General features: G+C 37.0%; 1 protein-coding gene across 1 annotated transcript in view; it reads right to left on the minus strand.

Annotated features, from left to right (window-relative positions):
• The window catches only part of BRCA2 (BRCA2, DNA repair associated), a 78,192-nt gene that overhangs the window by 38,725 nt on the left and 17,791 nt on the right, over positions 1 to 21,676 (minus strand). Inside the window, 3 exon segments of the mRNA XM_008064927.2 lie at positions 8,293 to 8,362; positions 11,176 to 11,271; positions 14,777 to 19,759. Of these exon segments, the coding sequence (XP_008063118.1) occupies positions 8,293 to 8,362; positions 11,176 to 11,271; positions 14,777 to 19,759 (5,149 nt within the window).

The raw sequence follows: 21,676 nt of genomic DNA on the forward strand, positions 1-21,676 counted from the left end.
AAAAAAAAAAAAAAAAAAAGATGACATCTCTTAAAATGTGTGTATACATTGAAGGAGAGAGGCAAGATGGCAAGAGTGTGAAAGGCTCTGCAAGGACGAGTGTCCATCAAGATAGTCTGTGTGAGTGGGTGAGTGCAGCTGAGCGAGTAAAAGTCCATCTGTGCAGAGACTTGGGATCAAGCAAGGGCCCCTCCTCCAGCGGCAGCTGCAACCTACCACTGCCCTGAGCCTGGAGTCCCCAGCATGCAGGATCTTCAGCTATTCTCAGTAGTTTCTCAGGAGGAGGCAGCGGAGATCAGCTGCTCCTCACTGCGCCTGGCAACTGGTCCATGCCACCACCGGCAGCAGCAGGCCAGGCACTAGCAGTGGGAACTGTAGAGAGGGCACAGCAAGGAAATCTGTGCTGAGCCCCACTGGCGGCAAGGAGACACCAACCGCTGCCATTTTCTCCCTCCCAGACGGGCAGAGACCTGCGTTGCCCACCCACCTTCAGTCTCCAAACTAGGACCCAGAGGCAATCTCTGCACCCCTCTGGGGTGACCACCGCTGAACCAGAGAGGAAACCTCAGGAGCAAACACGGAGAGACAGACGCCTCACTCCCATGCTGGACCAGGCAAGGACACATCTGATTTGAGTGGGGAACTTGGTGTCAGCAGTAGCAGCTGCAGTGGGTGAGCTAGGTGAGTCCGGAGCTGATTCACTTTCCTCCCACAGCAGCCAGTGGGGCATGTGACCCACACTAACAGCAACCCGACTGGCCTGTGCTGAGAGCGGAGGGGAGGGGCTGGAGACTAAGCCCACTCCCTACCACAGCTGCAGCTAGAAGCCATGGAGGACCTCGGGAAAGGAACCTGGAGTTCCAAAAATGGCAACAGAGGGAACTCTTTTTTTTTCTGTTTTTGTTTATGGTTTAGTACTTTTTGTTTTGTTTTGCTTTGTTTTTGTTTTTTGGTGTTTTCTAGTCTCCTTGTTTGTATATGGGCATTTTGGAAGGCAAGTGCATCATCAGGGGCTTTTTGTTTCTTTGTTTATTCGTTAGTTGGTGTGCCTGTTTCCCTTCTCTTTCTCTTCCTTTCTTCTCTCTTATTCCTTTTTCCGTTCTTTTCCTTTTTCTTACCTCATTTTGCTTTTGGGGGCAGACATATGCCCCCACCATATGGACAGATTGTAAGGTGGTGGTAAGTGGGGCCAAGGGGGTCACAGCAGACTCTGTGATCTGCAGATAGCTTCTAAACCACAGCTCCCCCCCCATCACACCTTAATCAGATCTCAAAACTGCAAAAAGCACAGCACACCCCCATTCCCAGTCCGGCTTCAAAACTGAACAATCTAGAGGACCTATATAAGGAAGAATAGGAGACTGAGCAAAGTTAAGTGAAAGCTATCCCTCCTATCACTGAGCAACAGAGTTAAAGAAGAAGTGTAAAAGGGGGAAAGAAAACCATCACAAATGAAGAATCAAAGGAAGAACACAGGTCCCATATAGACCCTTGGGAAGACAGCATCTGAGAATACAGATTTTGGAACTCAAACAATGAAGAGCCCCCAGAACAACTGGTCTCAGACCATAAAATCCAGATATCAAGAGATTACTAGAAAGAATGAATAGAAATGAGGAGAGACAAGAGGAAAGAATAAAGGAGTTGAAAACTGAGATGGCAATAAAGAATACAGTAAACGAAATAAGTAACAAACTGGCAAGCATGGAAAGCAGAATTAACCAAGCAGAAGAATCTCAGAGTTGAGGACCAAAATATGGAACTAACTCAAAATGTTAAAAACATAGAAAAGAAGCTTAAAAAGATGGAACAAAGCCTCCAAGAGATGAGTGATTATATCAAGGCCAAACCTACGATTAATTGGTATTCCTGAGGCAGACAAAAAACCAGAGACCATCATGGAACAAACATTTCATGAAATTATCCAAGAAAACTTCCCTCATTTCATCAGAGACCTGACCATTTAAACACAAGAGATACTGCAAGACATCAAATGAGAAGATCAACTCCTAGATGCATAGTAATTCACTTACACTAAGTAAGTATAAAAAAAAAATCCTAAGGGCAGCGGAGAGAAAGGTCAGACTACTTACCAGGGAAGATCAATTAGAAAAGCAGCAGACTTATCTACAGAAACACTACAGGCTAGAAGAGACTAGAGTCCAATCTTCAAAGTTCTCAAAGATAAACAATTCCAATCAAGAATTTTCTATCCTGCTAAGTTTCATCGGCGATGGATAATTCAAATCCCTCCCATTCAATCCCTAAGAGTTTACACAGTCTCCAGACCAGCTCTACAAGAAATACTTAAAGAAAGTATTAGACCCAGAAGAAAGAAATAAAAAGTACCACTACGCTTTTCCCAAGAATACAGGAAAAAGATTGAAAACACCCCCATATATCCATCCCCAACCCAAAAGGAAACCAACAAATTAACAAACAAAGAGCAACAAGAACAAACATAAGAAGCTCATGGCAGGCCAGGCGTGGTGGCTCAAGCCTGTAATCCCAGCACTTTGGGAGGCTGAGGTGAAGAGACTGCCTGAACCTATGGGTTTGAGAACAACCTAGGCAACTAGGTGAGACCTCATCTCTACAATAAATCCAAAGATTAGCTAGGCGTGGTAGCATGCGCTTGTAGTTCCAGTTACTTGGAAAGCTGAGGTGGAAGGATTGCCTGAGCACAGCAAGTAGATGCTGGGGTGGCCGTGAGCATGCCACTGCACTACAGCTTGGCAATGGAGTGAGATGCTGACTAAAAAAAAAAAATCTCAACACAGGGATAAACCCTAACATCTCAATAATTACCCTGAACGTGAACGGACTAAATGCACCACTGAAAAGACACAGAATGGAAAACCAGATTAAAAACATGACACAACAACATGCTGTCTCCAAGAGATTCATCTTACCAGAGTGGACACTCACAGACTCAAAGTAAGAGGCTGGAAAATAAATTTTCAAGCAAATAGAACACAAAAGAAAGCAGGAGTTGCAATCTTAATATCAGACAAAATATCCTTTAAGCTATCAAAAATTGAAAAAGATACAAAAGGTAACTACATAATGATAAAAGGTTCAACCCATCAACAACAACAAAAAAATCCAACCTAAACATATATGCAACCCAATATAGGAGCACAATATTTATAAAGCAGCTTCTAGATAAGCTAAAAAATGATACTGACTCTAAAACTATCATAGCTGGGGAATTAAATACCCCACTATTAAGCCTAGATAAATCATTGAGGCAAAAAATCAACAAGGAGATCCAGAACCTCAAGTTGTTGCTTGACCAAATGTACTTAATTGATACCTACAGAATACTTCAAGCAACAACCATGGAATATACATTCTACTCATCACCACATGAAACATACTCCAAGATAAACCACATCCTCAGCCATAAATAAAGCATAAACAAATTCTATAAGATTGAAATATTGCCATGCAACTTCTGAAACCACAGTGGAATAAAAATAATTATCAACACCAACAAAGCTACCCCAAAACCCAGAAAGACATGAACACTAAACAGCATGATGAAGAACAACTCCCAACCATGGAAATCAAAGCAGGAATTAAAATTTCTGGAAACAAATGAAAATAAAGACACATCTTACCAATTCATCTGGGATGCTAGGAAATCAGTACTAAGAGGGGAATTCATTTATTTATGAACACACATCAAAAGAATGGAAAACTCACAAGTTAACAGCCCAACAAATCACCTAAGGGAGCTGGAAAGACAAGACCACCAAAACCCTAACTTCAGCAGAAGAATCCAATCACCAAAGTAAAAGTCCAAATACAGGATATAGAAGACAAAAATATCATAGAAAAAAAAAAATCAACAAAACAAAAGCTAGCTCTTTGAAAGGATAAACAAGATTGACAGACACCTAGCCAGACTGACCAAAAAAAGAGAGGAAAAGCCCGAATAAACACAATCAGAAATGCAAAAGATCGAATCACAATGGTCCATGAAGAAATGCAGAGATTACTATGCACATCTATATGGAAACAAACTCAAAAACCTAAATGAAATGGAGAACTTGCTGACATCACACAACCTTCCAAAGTTGAAACAAGAAGAAATTGAGACATTAAATAGACCAATAACAACCTAGGAAATTGACTCCGTCATAAGAAAACTACCCACAAAAAAAAGTCCTGGACCAGATAGCTTTCCTGTGGAGTTTTATAAAACATACAAGGAGACCAGGCTCAGTGGCTCAGCCTTTAATCCTGCGCCTTGGGAGGCTGAGGTGAGTGGATTGCCTGAGCCCGCAGGTTCAAGACCCGCCCAGGCAACTTGGTGACACCTCATCTCTACAATAAAATAAAAAAAAATTAGCCAGGTGTGGTGACGTGTGCCTGTAGTTCCAGCTACTTGGAAGGCTGAGGCGGAAGGATCACCAGAGCCCAGCAGGTCGAGGCTGCGGTGGCCGGGAGCGGCCACTGCACTCCAGTCTGGGCGATGGAGTGAGACTCCAACTCAAAGGAAAAAAAAAAAAAAAAAATACAAGGAGGAGCTGATACCAATCCTGTTGAAAGTATCCAAGCAATCAAGAAAAATAGAATTCTCCCCAAATCATTTTACAAAGCCAACATCACACTGACACTCAAATCAGGTAAAGATTCAACAAAGGAAGAAAACTACAGACCAATAACTCTGATGAAAATAGATGCAAAAAAAATACTCAGCAAGGCTCTAGCAAATCGGACCCAACAATATACCTCAAAAATCATCCACCATAACCAAGTAGGTTCCATCCTTGGGATGCAGGGCTGGTTCAACATCCACAAGAGCATAAATGTAATTAAATACATCAATAGATGCAAAAACAGGAATCACATGATTGTATCATTAGATGCAGAAAAAGCTTTCAATAAAATCCAGCATCCCTTCTTGAAAAACCCTCGAACATCTAAGCATAAAAGGAACATATCTCAAAATAGTAAGAGCCATCTACAGTAAACCCACAGCAAACATATTGCTAAACAGACAAAAACTGGAAGCATTTCTCCTGAAAACTGGAACAAGGCCGCCCACTTTCATCCCCCATTTTCAACATTGTGTTAAAAGTCCTAGCTAGAGCAATCAGACAAGAGAAGAAAATCAGGGGTATCCAAATAGGAAAAGAGGAAGGCAAATTATCCCTCTTTATAGACAACATGATTCTATACCTTGAAACCCAAGAGAATCTGTAAAAACCTCCTTGCACTGATAAAGGACTGTGGCAAAGTCTCAGGGTATAAAATCAATGTGCAAAAGACAGTCTAATCCTATACACCAACAATAAGCAAACAGAAACCCAAATAAAAAGCACAATCCCGTTCACCATAGCCACAAACAAAATGAAATACCTTAGTATCTTCCTAACCAGAGAAATGAAAGACCTTTACAATGAAAACTACAAAACACCACTCAAAGATGACATAAACAAATGGAAAAATATTCCATTCTCATGGACTTGAAGAATCAACATTGTTAAGGTGTCCATCCTACCAAAGGGAACTTACAGATTTAATGCAATACCCACTAAATTACCAGCATCATTCTTCTCAGACCTGGAAACAACAATACAGAAATTAATACGGAAACATAAACAACCACAAATAGCCAAAACAATCCTTAGCTAAAGAAACAAAGTGGGAGGTATCACACTTCCAGACTTTAAACTTCACTATAAGGCTACAAGGCTACAATAATCAAAACAGTGTGGTATTGGTACAAGAATAAGCACATGTTCCAATGGAACAGGGTAGAGATTCCAGAAGCAAAACCTCACTTCTCAACCAACAGATCTTCAACAAAGCCTCCACTATCAACCACTGAGGAGAAGAGAACTTATGCAGGACCACATGCAGAAGACTGAAACAAGACTTCTATCACCATACACAAAAAAAATCAACTCTAAATGGATCAAAGACCTAAATGTAAAATCTCAAACTATAAGAACCTTAGACAATGCAGGAGACACCCTTATGTAATTGGTTACCAATTCCTGGTCAAAACCCCAAATGCCCATGCCATAAGAGATAAGATGAACAAGAGGGACCTCATCAAACTGAAAAGCATCTGCAAAGCAAAATAAACCATAAAGAGAGCAGTGAGACAACCCAGAGAATGGGAAAAAATTTTTACTAGTTATGTATCTGACAAAGGCCTAAGATCTACAAGGAAGTCAAACGTGCCAAAAAGAAAAAAAACAAACAGCCCTATTAAATAGTGGGCAAATTATATGAATAGACACTTCTCAAAAAAAGACATATGAGCAGCCAACAAGATACATGAAATAATGTTCAGCCTCAACAGTTATCAAAGAAATGCAAATTAAAACCACACTGAGATACCACCTAACTCCAGTCAGTAAGGCCATCATCAATCACTCAAAAAAACAACAGATGCTGGAAAGGATGTGGGAAAAATGGAACACTTCTACACTGTTGGTTGGAGTGTAAACTAGTATAACCTCTGTGGAAAACTGTGATGCTTCCTAATATGTAAAAACCGACCTTCCAGCTGGGCACACGGGCTCAGCCTGAAATGCTAGCACTTTGGGAGGCCAAGGTGAGAGGATTGCCTGAGGCCAGGGTTTCAAGACCAGCCTGGGCAACTTGGTGAGAACTCGTCTCTACGATAAATCACAAAAAGTAGCCGGGCGTGGTGGTACACGTCTGTAGTTCCAGCTACTTGCAAAGTTGAGGTGGAAGGATCGCCTAAGCCCAGCAGGTCGAGACTGCAGTGTCAGTAAGCATGCCACTATACACCAGAACACGTTTATTGCAGTAGTATTCACAACAGCAAAAACATGGAACCAACTGTGCTGCCCATCAAAAGTAGACTGAATTTTAAAAATGTGGTAATATACACGATGGAATATTACACAGCCATAAAGAAGGACAGAATTATGAGCTTTGCAGCAACCTGAATAGACTTAGAATCTTTAATACTGAGTGATCTATCACAGAAACAAAGAATTGAGTATCACATGTTCTCACTCATAAGCAGACCCTAAACGATTATCATAAAATTGTAAGAAAGAGATTGGCAGTAGTGGGAAACTGCCAGGGTGGGGGGACACACTTTATCAGTAGGTGTAACTGATCTCAAACTAGGTGAAGTGGGGGCCAAAGTGAGGTCCAAACCTTATTTGTACAATGACTATTTGTATACCTAACCCTGAATTGTACCCATCTTTAAAATTAAAAAAAAATGTGTGCAAATTTTTTGCACCACCGGTATATGTAGAACCTGCTGAAAAATATAATTGAGAAACATAGTTCAGTGACTTTAGCAACTCCACAAGTAGTTATTTTTGAAAAAGTAACACTAAAACAATTTAAACCAAACTTTTTGGGATTAAAAATTTACCCCAGGCTGGGCATGGTAGCTGAAGCCTATAATCCCAGCACTTTGGGAGGCCGAGGTGAGGGGATTCCCTGAGCCCACTGGTTCAAAAATAGCCTGGACAACTTGGTGAGACCACATCTCTACAATACATCAAAATATTAGCTGGGCGTGGTAGTACACACCTGTAGGTCCGGCTACTTGGAAGGCTTAGGTGGAAGGATCGCCTGAGCCAGCAGGTCCACCCCAGTATGACCAGGCATAGTTGAAGGAAGGGTACTAAAAACAAATATTGTGAAGGCTGTGGTAAGCTGTGATTGTGCCACTGTACCCTAGCCCGAGCAAGCGACCCTGACTCAGACAAAAAAAAAAAAAAAAAAAAAGAAGTACATGTTGCTGCCAATTTAAGTCTTTCCCAGATTTCTTAGGAAAAAGTGGGTAGCTTCTCTGCTTGTTCTAATGTCAGGTTTTAGCTTTCTTAGGCTTACTAAGTCATTCATTTTTCTGTTTCCAAACTTTTGTTGTTTGTTTCTTCTAATCATTGTCTTTGGGATTTATACATTAAAATACATTAGTAATTTCTGTAAGGCTTAGAGAAGGCAAAAAGATAAAAGGATTATATTCAATATCTGCCATCTTTTTGTAAATTTATTTTGAGTAATGTCCTTAATTCCTCTCACCCTCAGTACCTCATTTATAAAGTTGAAATAAAATCTGTCCTCTTTACAAAGCTGTCATGAAACTAAAAAATGAAATAATGATATGAACAGCATTATAAAACACTGCCAAAGTACAGAATTATTTCGTCCTGATGCAGGCTTTCACAAAAGGGAACTTAATTTCTTAATATTAATGCCATTTTTTAGAAATTTTTAAAAAACAGATTTTTCCTACATGATATTAGTAGAATTAAAAAAAATTTAAACACATCTTACCAAGAGGGTCCACAGGTAACTGCCTCTAAAGAAATATGATGCATAAACAATCTTCTATCTTTTATGGTGCCTAGAAAAAAATTATTTTACATTATGTACTAATAAAAATCTAATTGATTTTACTTCCCATTTCTGTTTATTACACATTATACATATTCACACAAAAATTTGAGTCTTTAAATTTTCAATGCGTCTAACAGATACTCAGTAAATGATAACTAACAAAAAAATTCTTAATTCACAAATTGATATGACTATATGCCAAATAAATCACAGTACAGACATACAAAAGAAATCAGTATATGTTTAATCAATTGATGCTAGCAATCATAACTCAAAGGTGTTAGCTAATTTCCAGTGCAAGTATGCAATTTAAAATTTAGTTTGTTTAAAAGCTAAGCTTTAGATATTGTTCATTCTCAGTATGTAACTTATATGTATTAAATCTTCAACAACTCCATTAGTAGGGAATTGGTTTACTAAACTAGGATACATTGATAGAGCCACACAATCAACTACTATGTAACCATAAAAAAGAATAAGATCTCTATATAATCACTAAGGAATCATCTCCAGATAAATTCTTAAGTAAATAACAACCACTAATAAACAAGGTGCAAAATGGTGTATATACTATATCTTTTGAGTAAGAAAGAAGAGTGACAAGAATATATATACTACATATATTTGCCTATTTTTATAAAAAGAAATCCTAAAAGGAATAACTCAGACAAAGTGAGACTCCAACTCAAAAGAAAAAAGTGTCAACTTTTGGAAGATCTTCATAACTCAGTGAACTATCTTCTAAATGAAGATAGGAGATTGAGGCTGTGGTGAACTATGATCACACCACTGCTCACAAAAAATGGTTAATTATAGTAAGGAAGAGGTGGGGAAAGTATGGAGGGCACAGGGATAGAATCAAAACTTCTCCAAGTATAACTTTCTGTAGTTTTGATGAATTAAATGAATTAATGGTACAAACATTTTACTTATTCAAGTACAAGAACAAGCAAATCCTAAAATCCAAAGAAAATGGAAACAAGCAAATCTAACCTAATTATCAAATTGATAGCCACATACTGAAGAATAATTTTGAACGGTACTTGGACATACCATTTGACTACACATCTTGAGCATCCCTAATCTGAAAATCTGACCTCCAAAATGCTGCTAAATTAAAAACTTTTTGAGCGCCAACATAAGGCTACTTAAGTGGGAAACTCCACATCTAATCTCATGTGGGTCACAGTTAAAACTCTGTTTCATGTACAAAATTATTTAACATGTTATATAAAATTACCTTCAGGCTATATGTATCAGATGTATACAAGGCATAAATAAATTTTGTGTTTAGACTTTGATCCTATCCCCAATATATTTCATTATGTATATGTAAACATTCCAAAATCCGAAATCTGCAACACTTCTGGTCCCAAGCATTTCCAATAAGGGAAACTCAGCCTGGATATTTTAAGGACAAAAACTGCAAAGAATTCTTAAATTCCCCTTAGTAGTTTTATTGTTAGTAGCTAATATTGATATATCTGTACTGTAGGGCAATGACTCTCACAGGACGACCCATGGAACCCTGAGGGGGTCCCATATCTACAATCATTTTAGGGAATCCAAGCTGTCAAAATTGTCTTAATATTAACACTAAGATGTTTTATGTTCCTTTCACTGTGTTGATATTTGCATTGCTGGTATATTCTGCTGCATACTTTAGCATGATGACTACTTCAAGAAAATGCACTTAAATGTTGTAACTAGGGCAAGCCCCTTGGGTCCCCTCCCACTGTGGGAGTTTTTCTGTCCTCTCAATCTTGGACACACACACAAAAATGTTCTAAGCGATACTAACCATTTTCTTCCCCCATGAAATAACATTTTTACTTGAAAGAGTAACAAACTACAGTTATTCAGACTTGGGTGTTCAGCAGACATTTTCTCAAAAATGAATGACATGAACTTGTCAATTAAGAGGAAAACAAGTGACAATACTTATTGCCAGTGGTAAAATTCAAACTTTTAAATGAAAATTAGGATTTTGGGAAAATTGTACCTGGCTCTATAAAATTGGGAGCTTTCTGATACTTAAACTTTTCGGGCTAGATCAGTAATGATATTAAACAAAAGTGATTGCCTAATATTGTATAATAAAAGTGTCAACTCAATCTGTAATCTCAGCACTTTGGGAGGCCAAGGCGAGCAGATTGCCTGAGCCCACGGGTTCGAGACCCACTCGGGCAACTTGGCAAGACCTTGCTTCTACAATAAATAAAAAATTAGCCGGGCATGGTAGCGCACGCCTATAACTCCAACTACTTGGAAGGCTGAGGCGGAAGGATTGCTGGAGCCCAGCAGGTCGAGGCTGTGGTAGACAGGAGTGTGCCACTGCACTCCAGTCTGGGCGACACAGTGAGACTCCAACTCAAAAAAAAAAAAAAAGTGTCAACTTTTGGAACATCTTCATAACTCAGTGAACTCTCTTCTAAATGAAGATAGGAGATTGAGGCTGTGGTGAACTATGATCACACCACTGCACTCTGGCCTGGGTGACATAGAGACCTCAACAAACAACAAACAAAGCCCAAGCTTTAAGTATTATACTAGTTTTTACTAAATTCTTATAGCTTTTTAAAATATAAAAAGTCATTGTTTTATAATCATTTCACGCTTTACTATAACTTCAGCATCATCATACTAGGTATAATGACAGAAAAGTTCACTTAACAAGGCAAGATGTAAATTTAACAATTAAACCATACAATAAAACCTTTCCTAATACATATACCCAAAAGAACTGAGAAAAATAACTTTAAGAATATTACATATAGTACCTATGGGGGGGAGATATAAATCAATAAAATAAAATGTTACCATCTGGAGTGCTTTTTGAAGCCTGCAAGGATTTTTCTTGATTTTCTATTATCCTATCAAATTCATTTAACAAGTTTCTTTTGATTGGAGGTTCTCCTAAAAAGAAATTTCTGTGTTTTTAGATAAAATACTAATTTTATTTTTCAAAAGCCTATAGTCCATTTTTTAAAGTACTGACTCTTACAATATATTAGACAAAAATGCATAATAAATATAAACTGTGAAACAGAAAACTAATTTTCCAATATCAGCTTAATCTCTATTATTCTTTGACTGCTTAAAAATACCACTGTTGGCTGGGCTCGATGGCTCAGCTTGTAATCCCAGCACTTTGGGAGGCCAAGGTGAGTGGATTGCCTGAGCCCGCGGGTTCGAGAACTGCCTGGGCAACTTGGTGAGACCTCATCTCTACAATAAATCAAAAATTAGCTGGGTGTGGTAGCGCGCGCCTGTAGTTCCAGCTACCTGGAAGGCTGAGGTGAAAGGATCGCTGGAGCCCTGCAGGTCAAGGCTGCGGTGGCCGGGAGTGTGCCACTGCACTCCAGTCTGGGAGACGGAGTGAGGCTTCAACTCAAAAACAACAACAACAACAAAAACCACTGTTATAAGGTCTAGGGATAAACAGATGTTACCAGATACCACAGATAAGTTACTTTTCAATATACTTGCGCTGAACACAGTTCTAGGTTTACTGGCAATAAGGCTGAACAAAATTTCTTCAAATACATTTTTTTTGGAGGGAGCATTAAACTCAAGGAGGATTTATTATACAGGTCCTTAAATTAGTCAGTAAGATTTCTTTTAATTGCCAAAATACATTAAAGTATTAGCAATAGTAATACCTCTTATTTAAACATTTTATAGAGGCTAAGATTAAACCATAACTCAAATTATGCATTTCCATGTCATGCTGAGATAATATGTGATAACAGATATTTTGCTTTTTATGCTTTATTACAGGGAATATATTTGTAGAAAAAGGAAAAATGTCCATGCAAGGCTCCAGTAGGTCATTATAAAGTGGCTTAATTGATCAACAGGACCTGTACTTCTCAAATAACCAGAAGTTGATTAAACTATATTCTTATATATAACAGAAGTTGAAAAATTTAACAGTAGTACTGTTGAGAACACTTATAAGTCTAAGTTGTTTTTTTCTAGGTAGAAGTTCAACCCATTTCAGTAAACACATGAATAGAATGGACTACTAAAAATAAAGCCATTATTTTCCACAAAAGAATTATGAATATCTTTAAGCAAATATACTTCAGAATTTTGCACTAAGGGACGGCATAGTTTAAGTATTATAAATTTACTACTTTGTCCATAAAGTAAGTTCTGTATAGAATGTGACCTATGCATTCACCAGGATGACTTAAAGACAAAAGGTACCAGTGGTAGAATGAACAGACTAACTTCAGTATCTTCCACTGCAATATGAAGGGACTGGACAAGAAGACTTCTAGTAACTCAATTTTTTTTTTTGAGTTGGAGTCTCACTCTGTCGCCCAGGCTGGAGTATAGTGGCATGCTCACGGACACCCAGCATTGACCTGCTGAGCTAAGGCAATCCTTCCACCTCAGTCTTCCAAGTAGCCCGAACTACAGACACATGCTACCACGTCCGGCTAATTTTTTGATTTATTTTAGAGATGAGGTCTCACCAAGTTGCCCAGGCTGTTCTTGAACCCATAGACTCAGGCAATCCCCTCACCTCAGACTCCCAAAGTGCTGGGATCATAGGATTGAGCCACTGCACCTGGCCTGTAACTCAAATATTTTAGGAGTGTACAGGCTTTGAAAAGGAGCTAGTTATTTAATATTATCCAGCCAAAAGTTGGAGTTGGTTTTTGCGTTTGCTTTGAAAATACCTAATCAACAGATTCAATTATTTAAGATCATTTCCTGTCAGAAACACTAATAGGAAAACACACACACACACACACACACACACACACATAAATTAATCCAATGTAACTGTGTGCCACAAAATGATATTTTGGTTTACAATGGCTCAAATATACATTGGTGGTCCTGTAAGATTTTAACAGTGGCCCCATTAAGATTATATCATATGTTTACTGTATATTTTCTGTTTTGAAACACAAATACTTATCACTATGGCAAAACTGCTTAAAGTATTCAGTACAGTAACATGCTGTACAGATTTGTAGCCTAAGAGCAATAGGTTACACCATATAGCCTAGGTTTGTAGTTAGCTACACCACCTAGATTTGTGTATGTATACTCTATGATGCTCACATAATGAAGAAAACACCTAACAATAAATTTCTCAGAAAGTTTCCCGGTTGTTAATTAACACATGACTGTAGCTGAACTAAGTTGTTTGATATACATTTAAAAGGGAAGTTAGACCATGTCCAAATAACATTAAGATATTTGCTAACAATACTGCTTTTAGACCCCTTCCTAGATGAAAAAGAAGCAAGCCAACACCTATTCAATGCTTTCTGCCTACAGTGAATGTGTTAGGTTCACTGTTAAGTGCTTTAGACACATTATTTTTATTTTATTTTGATAATACCCCATGGACAGTGTTATTTGCATTTTATAGATAAGAAAACTGAGACTCAGAGAAGCTAAGTACTGTAAGTAGTATATATTACCCAGTAAATGTTATACAACTAGAAACCAACTTTTGAAATGCCTAAGAGTCAGAGTCTGCTCTTCTGCTATATATGGGGGGATCCCCAAAACACTCAGAATTGTCTTTTGGAGGGTGGGCCTCTTGTAGTACAGGTTTCCTCCGCTAGCTAAGTGTTCTAGGAATCCACTGTCATCAGTGTACCAATTAACTTTGTTGTGAGAGGCTGCATTTGGCTTCAGTGAATTTTTTTGGAGATTCTTTATTTCAGTGCATTTGCCCATTTCACGATGGGTAATTTACAAGTGTACCTGCCCATATTGCCTTGAGTGTTCAGCAGTTTCTGGCCAAAAATGGCATAACCCCCATGCCCCACCCTCCCTATACACTCAATCTCACCCCAAGTAACTTTTTTTTTTGTTTGAAAAATGTCCTCAAAGGGAAATTTGTCAATGTGGAAGAGATGAAACAAAAAATGGCAGAAGCACTAAAAGGCATCAAAATTGATGAGTTCAAAAACTGTTTTGAGCAGTGGAAAAAGCATCACGATAGTATATTGCATCAAACGGAAAGTACTTTGAAGGTGACTGAAGTTTAAACATGGAAGAATAAATGCACAATTTTTTATGAGAAAATTGTTGGGTTTTTTGGGTCCCCTCTTGAATATGAAAACAGTAAGTTAGTATAATGAAGGTTTTGTTAAAACATGAAGGCAAGAGTTTCAACTCTTCCAGAGAAACTCACTTTTAATAGTAATTTCTCAATTATAACTGTATTAATAATTTCTAATAATACATTAAGAGACCCTCAAAACATGACTTTCTGGTATTCAGACTCAAGATATTAGGAGGCAAATCACACTCCCCAAACTACAAATAAAAGCCTGAACAAATATACCTAAGCTTATCACACTCTAATCACTAGCATACTAGCACTATTCACTGAACACTTTTAAAACAGTGACTGGCAATCCAAAAAGTAAAAATAAACATTTACCAACTGAGAGAAGGGCATCTCCTCTTCTTTTTCCAACTCTTGAATTTAATAAAACTGTTTCCTCATTTTCTTGGCTTGTAAGAGAGTGTTCAGCATGATTTGGTAGTTCTAAATCTGTAAGTTCATCATCTTCCATAAAAGCATTGGCGATCTCTACCGCTTCTGTTTCAAAGTAGTTTTCTGAATCTTTAGAGTAAATAGCACAAACTTCTATATTTGTTTCCACAGGAACATCAGAACAAGTTTCAGTTTTACCAACTTCCATTTTCATGTTTCTAGGTAATGCCTGTTCTTTTCCTAAAACATCAATGTTCTTGTTTCCTAGTATCAACTGTTGTTTGCCTTGCCTAAACTGAAAGGGATGTGGAAGAACTTCAACTGAATGATTATTTTCTGAAGAATCACTTTCAGCAGTATAGTTATTTGATAGTTTAGATTCTTTACTATAGGCTTTTCCCAATTTTGAGTTAACAGAATGTTCTGGGGTTCTCTTATCAATACAAGAAAGTATTTTTGATACACCTTGTCTTGATGTAGGTGAATGCTGAAGACTATGTTCAGTTGTGATCATATCAAATTCCTCTAACATTCCCTTGACTTTTTGTAAGGCACTTTCTGAAACTGACACTTGTTTTCCACTTGCTGTACTAAATCCAGAGAAAGCAGATGAATTTACCACATTATGTGAAAAGCCTTTTTGGGGTGCTATTAAATGTTTTGGGGTATGCATCATAGTAGTCTCTTCCTTTGTAAACTGATCTGAATTACTTTTAAATGATACTTTGGAAAAGAGTTGTTCGGTATTATCATCTACCTCAGAAAACACCTGTCTTGCCTTTTGTAATGAAGCATCTGAAACTTGTACAGATTTTCCACTTGCTGTGCTAAAAATTCCACAAGTGTTTGTAGAAGAGACCAACTTGGGAAGCTTCCCTATATTAAATTCACATATATCCAAAGTTTTCATACCAACATCACAAGGTGATATTTTAGAAACTTTCTCCAATCCAGACATACTTTTGTTATGTTGTAAAACTTGTTCACTTTGAATGTCTGCAAAAACCTTATATGAATGCATACATTCTTTATTATCTAGAGACTTAGGAAATATAATATCCTCTGATTCATTCAATATCTTACAATAATCTGCCACACTTTTCGTTTGGCAAGTATCTGATTTACTCTCACTATTTTGCTTAATTACTTGACTGCAGTTGTCGGTAAATATCTCCTTCACTCTTTCAATTGCTTCATGTGAAACACAGACTACTTTACCACTGGTTGTACTGAATGCAGGTGGCCCTACCTCAAAATTATCTGAATTAGAAATGGACAATTTAATAGTTGCATTTTTATTCTTGCATGGTAATGAGTTAGTCACAAGATTTTGAACACAAGTATCTTCATTTACAGTTTTTGGGTTCATGTTTGCTTCCCTCATAGTCGACATTACTTCAGGACAACTACTATTTCTTTTGGCTTCAACATTCTTCACTACTAGTTCAAAACCAGAATCCATTTTATTTTTTGAGAGATATCCTGAATCATTATATATTTCCTCAGAATAACAAAAATCAGAAAGGTAGGAATTGCTGTTAGACAAACTACTGTTACTTAAATAAGTTGAATTTTGTTTTTCTGAGAGATGATTTTTGTCATTTTCAGTCATACTACTGCTTAAGTTATTTTCACAAGGAGGATTTTCAATATAACCTTCGGGGTATTCCTTTGCACACAGAACCTTGGCAGTATTTATTTTTTCTGGCTGATCATCCAGTTCTCCTTCTCTAAGCCATTTTTTTGCTTTCAAAAGTGAAGCCTGACTCACAGAAATTTTTCTACCATGTCCTGTGTGAAATCCTAAGGCAGAATTCTCAATGGCTGAATACGGGGACTGATCTGTGTAACAAGGTGTAGGACTTCTTGCTGTTTCTTTTTCTACATTTTCATGTACTTTAACTTTCAAAGACTTACTATTTGATGCTTTAAGATTTTCACTTTGTCTACGTAAATTATCACTTAAGAGCCTGGGTAGCACTGCAGTCTCATTAGAAACAAGGTTTCTCCCATCATCTAGAGAATTCTGTATTTCTTCACACTTTGGGACAGTTGTTACTTCACTTGTCTCACATGCTAATTTAAGTTCTTCTTTACAGTCCTGTCTGTCATTTAGGGTCTTTGCCTCTTGATGGCTAAAACTGATGATTTCACTAATATCCTGTTTTTCATCAAAAAGATTTTTTACTTTGTATAAAGATTCCTTAGTAATTTTTACTTTTCTCCCACTAGCTGTATGAAAACTCCACAGGGTAGCTTCTTTGACCTTTCCAAGATCACAATCAGGTTGTTGCTGGAGGGTCCCAAACTGATTTCCAGTACCAACTGGGATACTTTCTTTCAATATTTTGTTTTTAGCCAAGTCTGTTTCCTCATGACTTAGAATATCAACTTTGTTCTTTTTTATGCCAGAAAGTAATTTAGAATTCAAGGAAAAGTTATTCAGTTCTTCTTCTGGTTTCTCATCAAAGAAACTGACAACTCTATTTAATGACTCTTTGAAGACTCTTATTTTTTTTCCACTTGCAGTGTGAAATGATATATCAAAAGTCTCAAAATCTTTTATATTTTGTTCCATTTTACAAGTAGTTAACTGTTCTTTGTTTGAAGTATTAACCTGACATGTTTCTTCAGCTTTCACAACTTCCAAACAAGTTAAATCTGATAAATGTTCTTTAATTTGAATGTTTCCCTTCTTCATAAAATGGCTAGATAACTTAAGAGATATATTGTGCTGATCAGTGCATGGCAAGTCATTTTCATCTTTATGAATATAAACTGTTTCATTTCTACTTGAATCACTGACATTAGATTCTCCTGAGTTACAAGTATTTCTTCTATCAGAAGCAGTATGTTTGTTATTTTCATTTTCAGTATTTCTCTTGTAATTTTCAATATTTTCTTTAATAGAAGTGCCAGTAGTCACCTCAGTATTATTTGGTGATGTAAGCTGGCATTTATTATTTTTTTCATCAAAATTTCTATCATTGTTATGATTCTCTATCTTAAACATTGAAACAATAGAATCATGGTATTTACCTGAAGAGGAACTTCTTGGATCTACTTCTGTAAAAGTTTTCTCATTAATATTTTCAATATCACTAAACAATTCCACAGCTTTTTGCAAAGCTTCATTAGAAACGTTCAGTTTTTTGCCACGAGCAGAATAAAAGCCTCTAAACTCTACTTCATTTTCATCTGTTGAATAACCAGAAGCACTTTTGTTACAGTTGTTTTCCAACAAGCAAGCAAACTTTTGCTTAACTCCAACTGCACCTTCAAATTTCCTGCTGCTATGTACCTGACTGATAGATGGGGCATTAATTGTGCGATGAAGATCAACATCTTTCCATTTCTCAGAAGTGGTATTTAAGTCAGTCATCTGGTTTTCAAGCGCTTCAAATGTATTATTCAGTATTATGTGGCTTGGTTTCCTAAATTGTGTAAATTCAAACTGACTTCCCGATTCTTCCAATATACTAGAAAGTTCTGTAATTTCTGCCTTTTGGCTAGGTGTTAAATTATGATTTGAATTAAAATCTCCCTTTAAAAATAACATCTGAGGGGTTGGGTGACCGTTTTTACAATCAGACACAATTGTACTACTCTGTGCATGCACAGACACAGTATTAACTGACTGTGAAACAAATGCATGAGTTTTGCTCAGTTTCTTTTGACTGTCTAACGCCAAGGTATTTACAATTTCAACACAAGCTAAACTAGTAGGATACTGTTCTTCAATATCTTTGAAGAGTATTTTGCTTTTTTTAATATTACATTCAGAGAGTTTTATTTCCTTATTTGAAGCTGTTCTGAAGCTACCTCCAAAACTGTGATTTGAAATAGGATCTAAGAGTTCTGCCCATTTGTCCATGTAATCATTATTTTTGTTTGATATTTTATTTATATCCAAGGATATCTCTGATTCTAAATCTTGACCTCGAGTCAATTTTAGATGCTGCTTTACACTATTTCTGTCCTCTATGAAACCATAATCTATATCTGATGAGTCCAAATCTTTTTTAATTGACACCTGAGCTGTTTGCTTGTCATTGATGCCTGCAAATGCTACCATGGTAGAGTTCTCTAAAATGGGTTCCTTTACACAACTAAGGTCTACTTCATGAAGTTCCTTAGTATTTTCTAATACAGGATTACCCCTTTCATTAGTTACTTGAAAAACAAAATTATTCTCATTGTCTGAGAAAAGTTCTTCAGAGTTGGAATTGACAGTTATCTTTGAAATTAAAGTAGTTTGTTGTTCTTTTTGGGTTATTGTTAGATTTGTATTTTGGTTGACTTGTACTGTTAAGTGTTTTCTAGGTGGCAACAGCTCAACATTTTTAGAATGTTCACTTAAAGCAGGTATTTCTTGATTCTTTTCCATGGGGATATTTTTGGTTAATTCAAAATCAGTTTCACAATTCTTACATTGTAGTTTATCTGACATTTTGAATGATTCTTTTCCTTTAGAAATCACAACTAAGTTTGATGAAGAATTCTTGGAAGTAGGAGTTAAAATAAGAGTGCTGGCACTATCATGGTCATATAATAAACTTTCCTGGGATCGAAAGAGAATACTACTACAATCTACTTTTGCATGTTGTACTGCAGGGTGACCTGTTGCAGCCAAGTTCTTTTCTTTTGTATCAAAAATTTTTCTACTTTTTGGATTATTTTCACACTTTCCTTCCTGAAAGCATAACAAATAATCAGGTTCTGGGATTATAAATGAATGCAGTTTTTCCTTATTAATTTTTGCTTCTTTATAATCAAGATCCTGAGAGATTACTGTATTATTAGAAGAACTGCTTTCTTTATTGGGACATTTCCTTGAAATTGTCCCAAAAGAGTTGGTTAAGGACAAAGTTGGTTCTTCAGAATCATTTTGTAAAGAGTTTCTCTTGACAGAAGAATGCAATAAACCTAAACATTAAAACACAAAGTGACAAAGTTAAAGTACCACCAATTGCATTCACTAAATGTTTTTCACTAAGTTAAAAAGGTAGTGTTTAAAACAAAAATCACATAAAAAGCAAAAAGTAAATGTCAGATTTACAACAGAAAGAATTCTAAATACTCTTTATTTTAAAGTTGCTACATTTTTTAGCTAAAGATAATTAGGATCTAAGTACTTTTTTGGTAATATGTATCAACTCAATCAAAATTAACATCTAGTTCAAGGAAAAATTACTCAAAGTAATTTATATTAGAAAAAATTCATTGCTAATACTGCTATAGTAAGAGACAGAAAAGCAAGGAGGTAGGCAAAAGGAATTAGCAAAGTAACTATTTCCTCTAATTTTTTTTTTTGAGTTGGAGTCTCACTCCGTCAGCCAGGCTGGAGTGCAGTAGCACACTCACGGCCACCCCAGCGTCAACTTGCTGGGCTCTGGTGATCCTTCTGCCTCACTCTTCCTAGTTAATTCTTTCTTATTGAAAAAATAAATTTTTGGCCACCATGCTTCTCTGTAAGCTCTGGCCCCCTACCCAATTTGGGGGAGGCAGATCCCTCCTTTCTCTCTCTTTCTCTAATCTACTTTCTAAATAAACCATATTTTCCAATCGAAAAGAAAAAAAAAAAATCTTTGAAAACAGGGTCCATATATGAAGGGCCTAAAATATGACCTAATTTCAATTAAAAAGACAAGTGAATTAAACTGTACTGTTTAGTTCATTTTCTTGAACCTATGAATTTCCTAAGATGCCAAAGTTTTTTTTTTTTGTTTTGTTTTGAGTTGGAGTCTCACTCTGTCACCCAGGCTGGAGTGCAGTGGCACACTCATGGCCACCAGAGCTTCAAACTGATGGGCTCAGGCAATCCTTCCACCTCAGCCTTCTGAGTAGCTGGAACTACAGGCATGCACTACCACACACAGCTTATTTTTTGATCTATTACATAAACAAGGTCTTACCAAGTTGCCCAGGCTGGTCTCGAACCCCTGAGATTAGGCAATCCTCTCGCCTCAGCCTCCCAAAGTGCTAGGATTACAGGCTTGAGACACCGTGTCTGGCATCATAGTTCTTAATAGTGTTTTATTTAATCAGTAATCACATGCATCGGCTGTTTCATTGGCTTTAACTATGTGATATATATAGCATTAAACGTTTTTCTCTAAAAATTAAACCATTTTTTTTTTGTTGGAGCCTCACTCTGTAGCCCAGGCTGGAGGGCAATGGCACGCTCACGGCCACCCCAGCATCAACCTGCTGGGCTACAGCGATTCTTTCGCCTCAGCTTTCCAAGTAATCGGAACTACAGGCATGCACTACCATGCTCTGCTATTTTTTTATTTATTGTAGAGAGAGGTCTTGTCAAGTTGCCCGGGCTGGTCTTGAACCCACAGGCTCAGGCAATCCACTCTCCTCGGCCTCCCAAAGTGCTGGGATTATGGGCTGAGCCACCGGGCCTGGTCAATTTAACCCAAATTTCAAACAGTTCTTCTGTACTCCAGTTCCACTCATCTATTATTCTGAGTCACTAAAAACTTCTCATAGGGAGATAAAATCACTTTCTAAACATACAGTTTAGCTATTGATAAGTGAATTGTTAGTAAAACAAAAAATGAGTTTCACTGTGTATGCTCTGGAGACCCAGAGATTAGCAGTAACGCTAAGCAATCTCTAAAATACTTAAGACAATTATGTAACAAAAAAATCACGATTATAGAATTGACCTACATTAAATTTAGCTAATTAGCTTTTTTTCAATTATATGCATTAGAGAAAATACATAGTAAGTAGCACTACATATTCATAGAGTTGTCCAATTTGCATATGAAAAAGACAACATTAAAGCAAAAACGAAGTAGTCAAACTCATAATGTTTATGAATGAAAAGCT

This window comes from Carlito syrichta, unplaced genomic scaffold (genome assembly GCF_000164805.1).
Source record: "Carlito syrichta isolate Samal-C Ts95f unplaced genomic scaffold, Tarsius_syrichta-2.0.1 Scaffold308104, whole genome shotgun sequence".
Classification (NCBI taxonomy): Eukaryota; Metazoa; Chordata; class Mammalia; order Primates; family Tarsiidae; genus Carlito; species Carlito syrichta.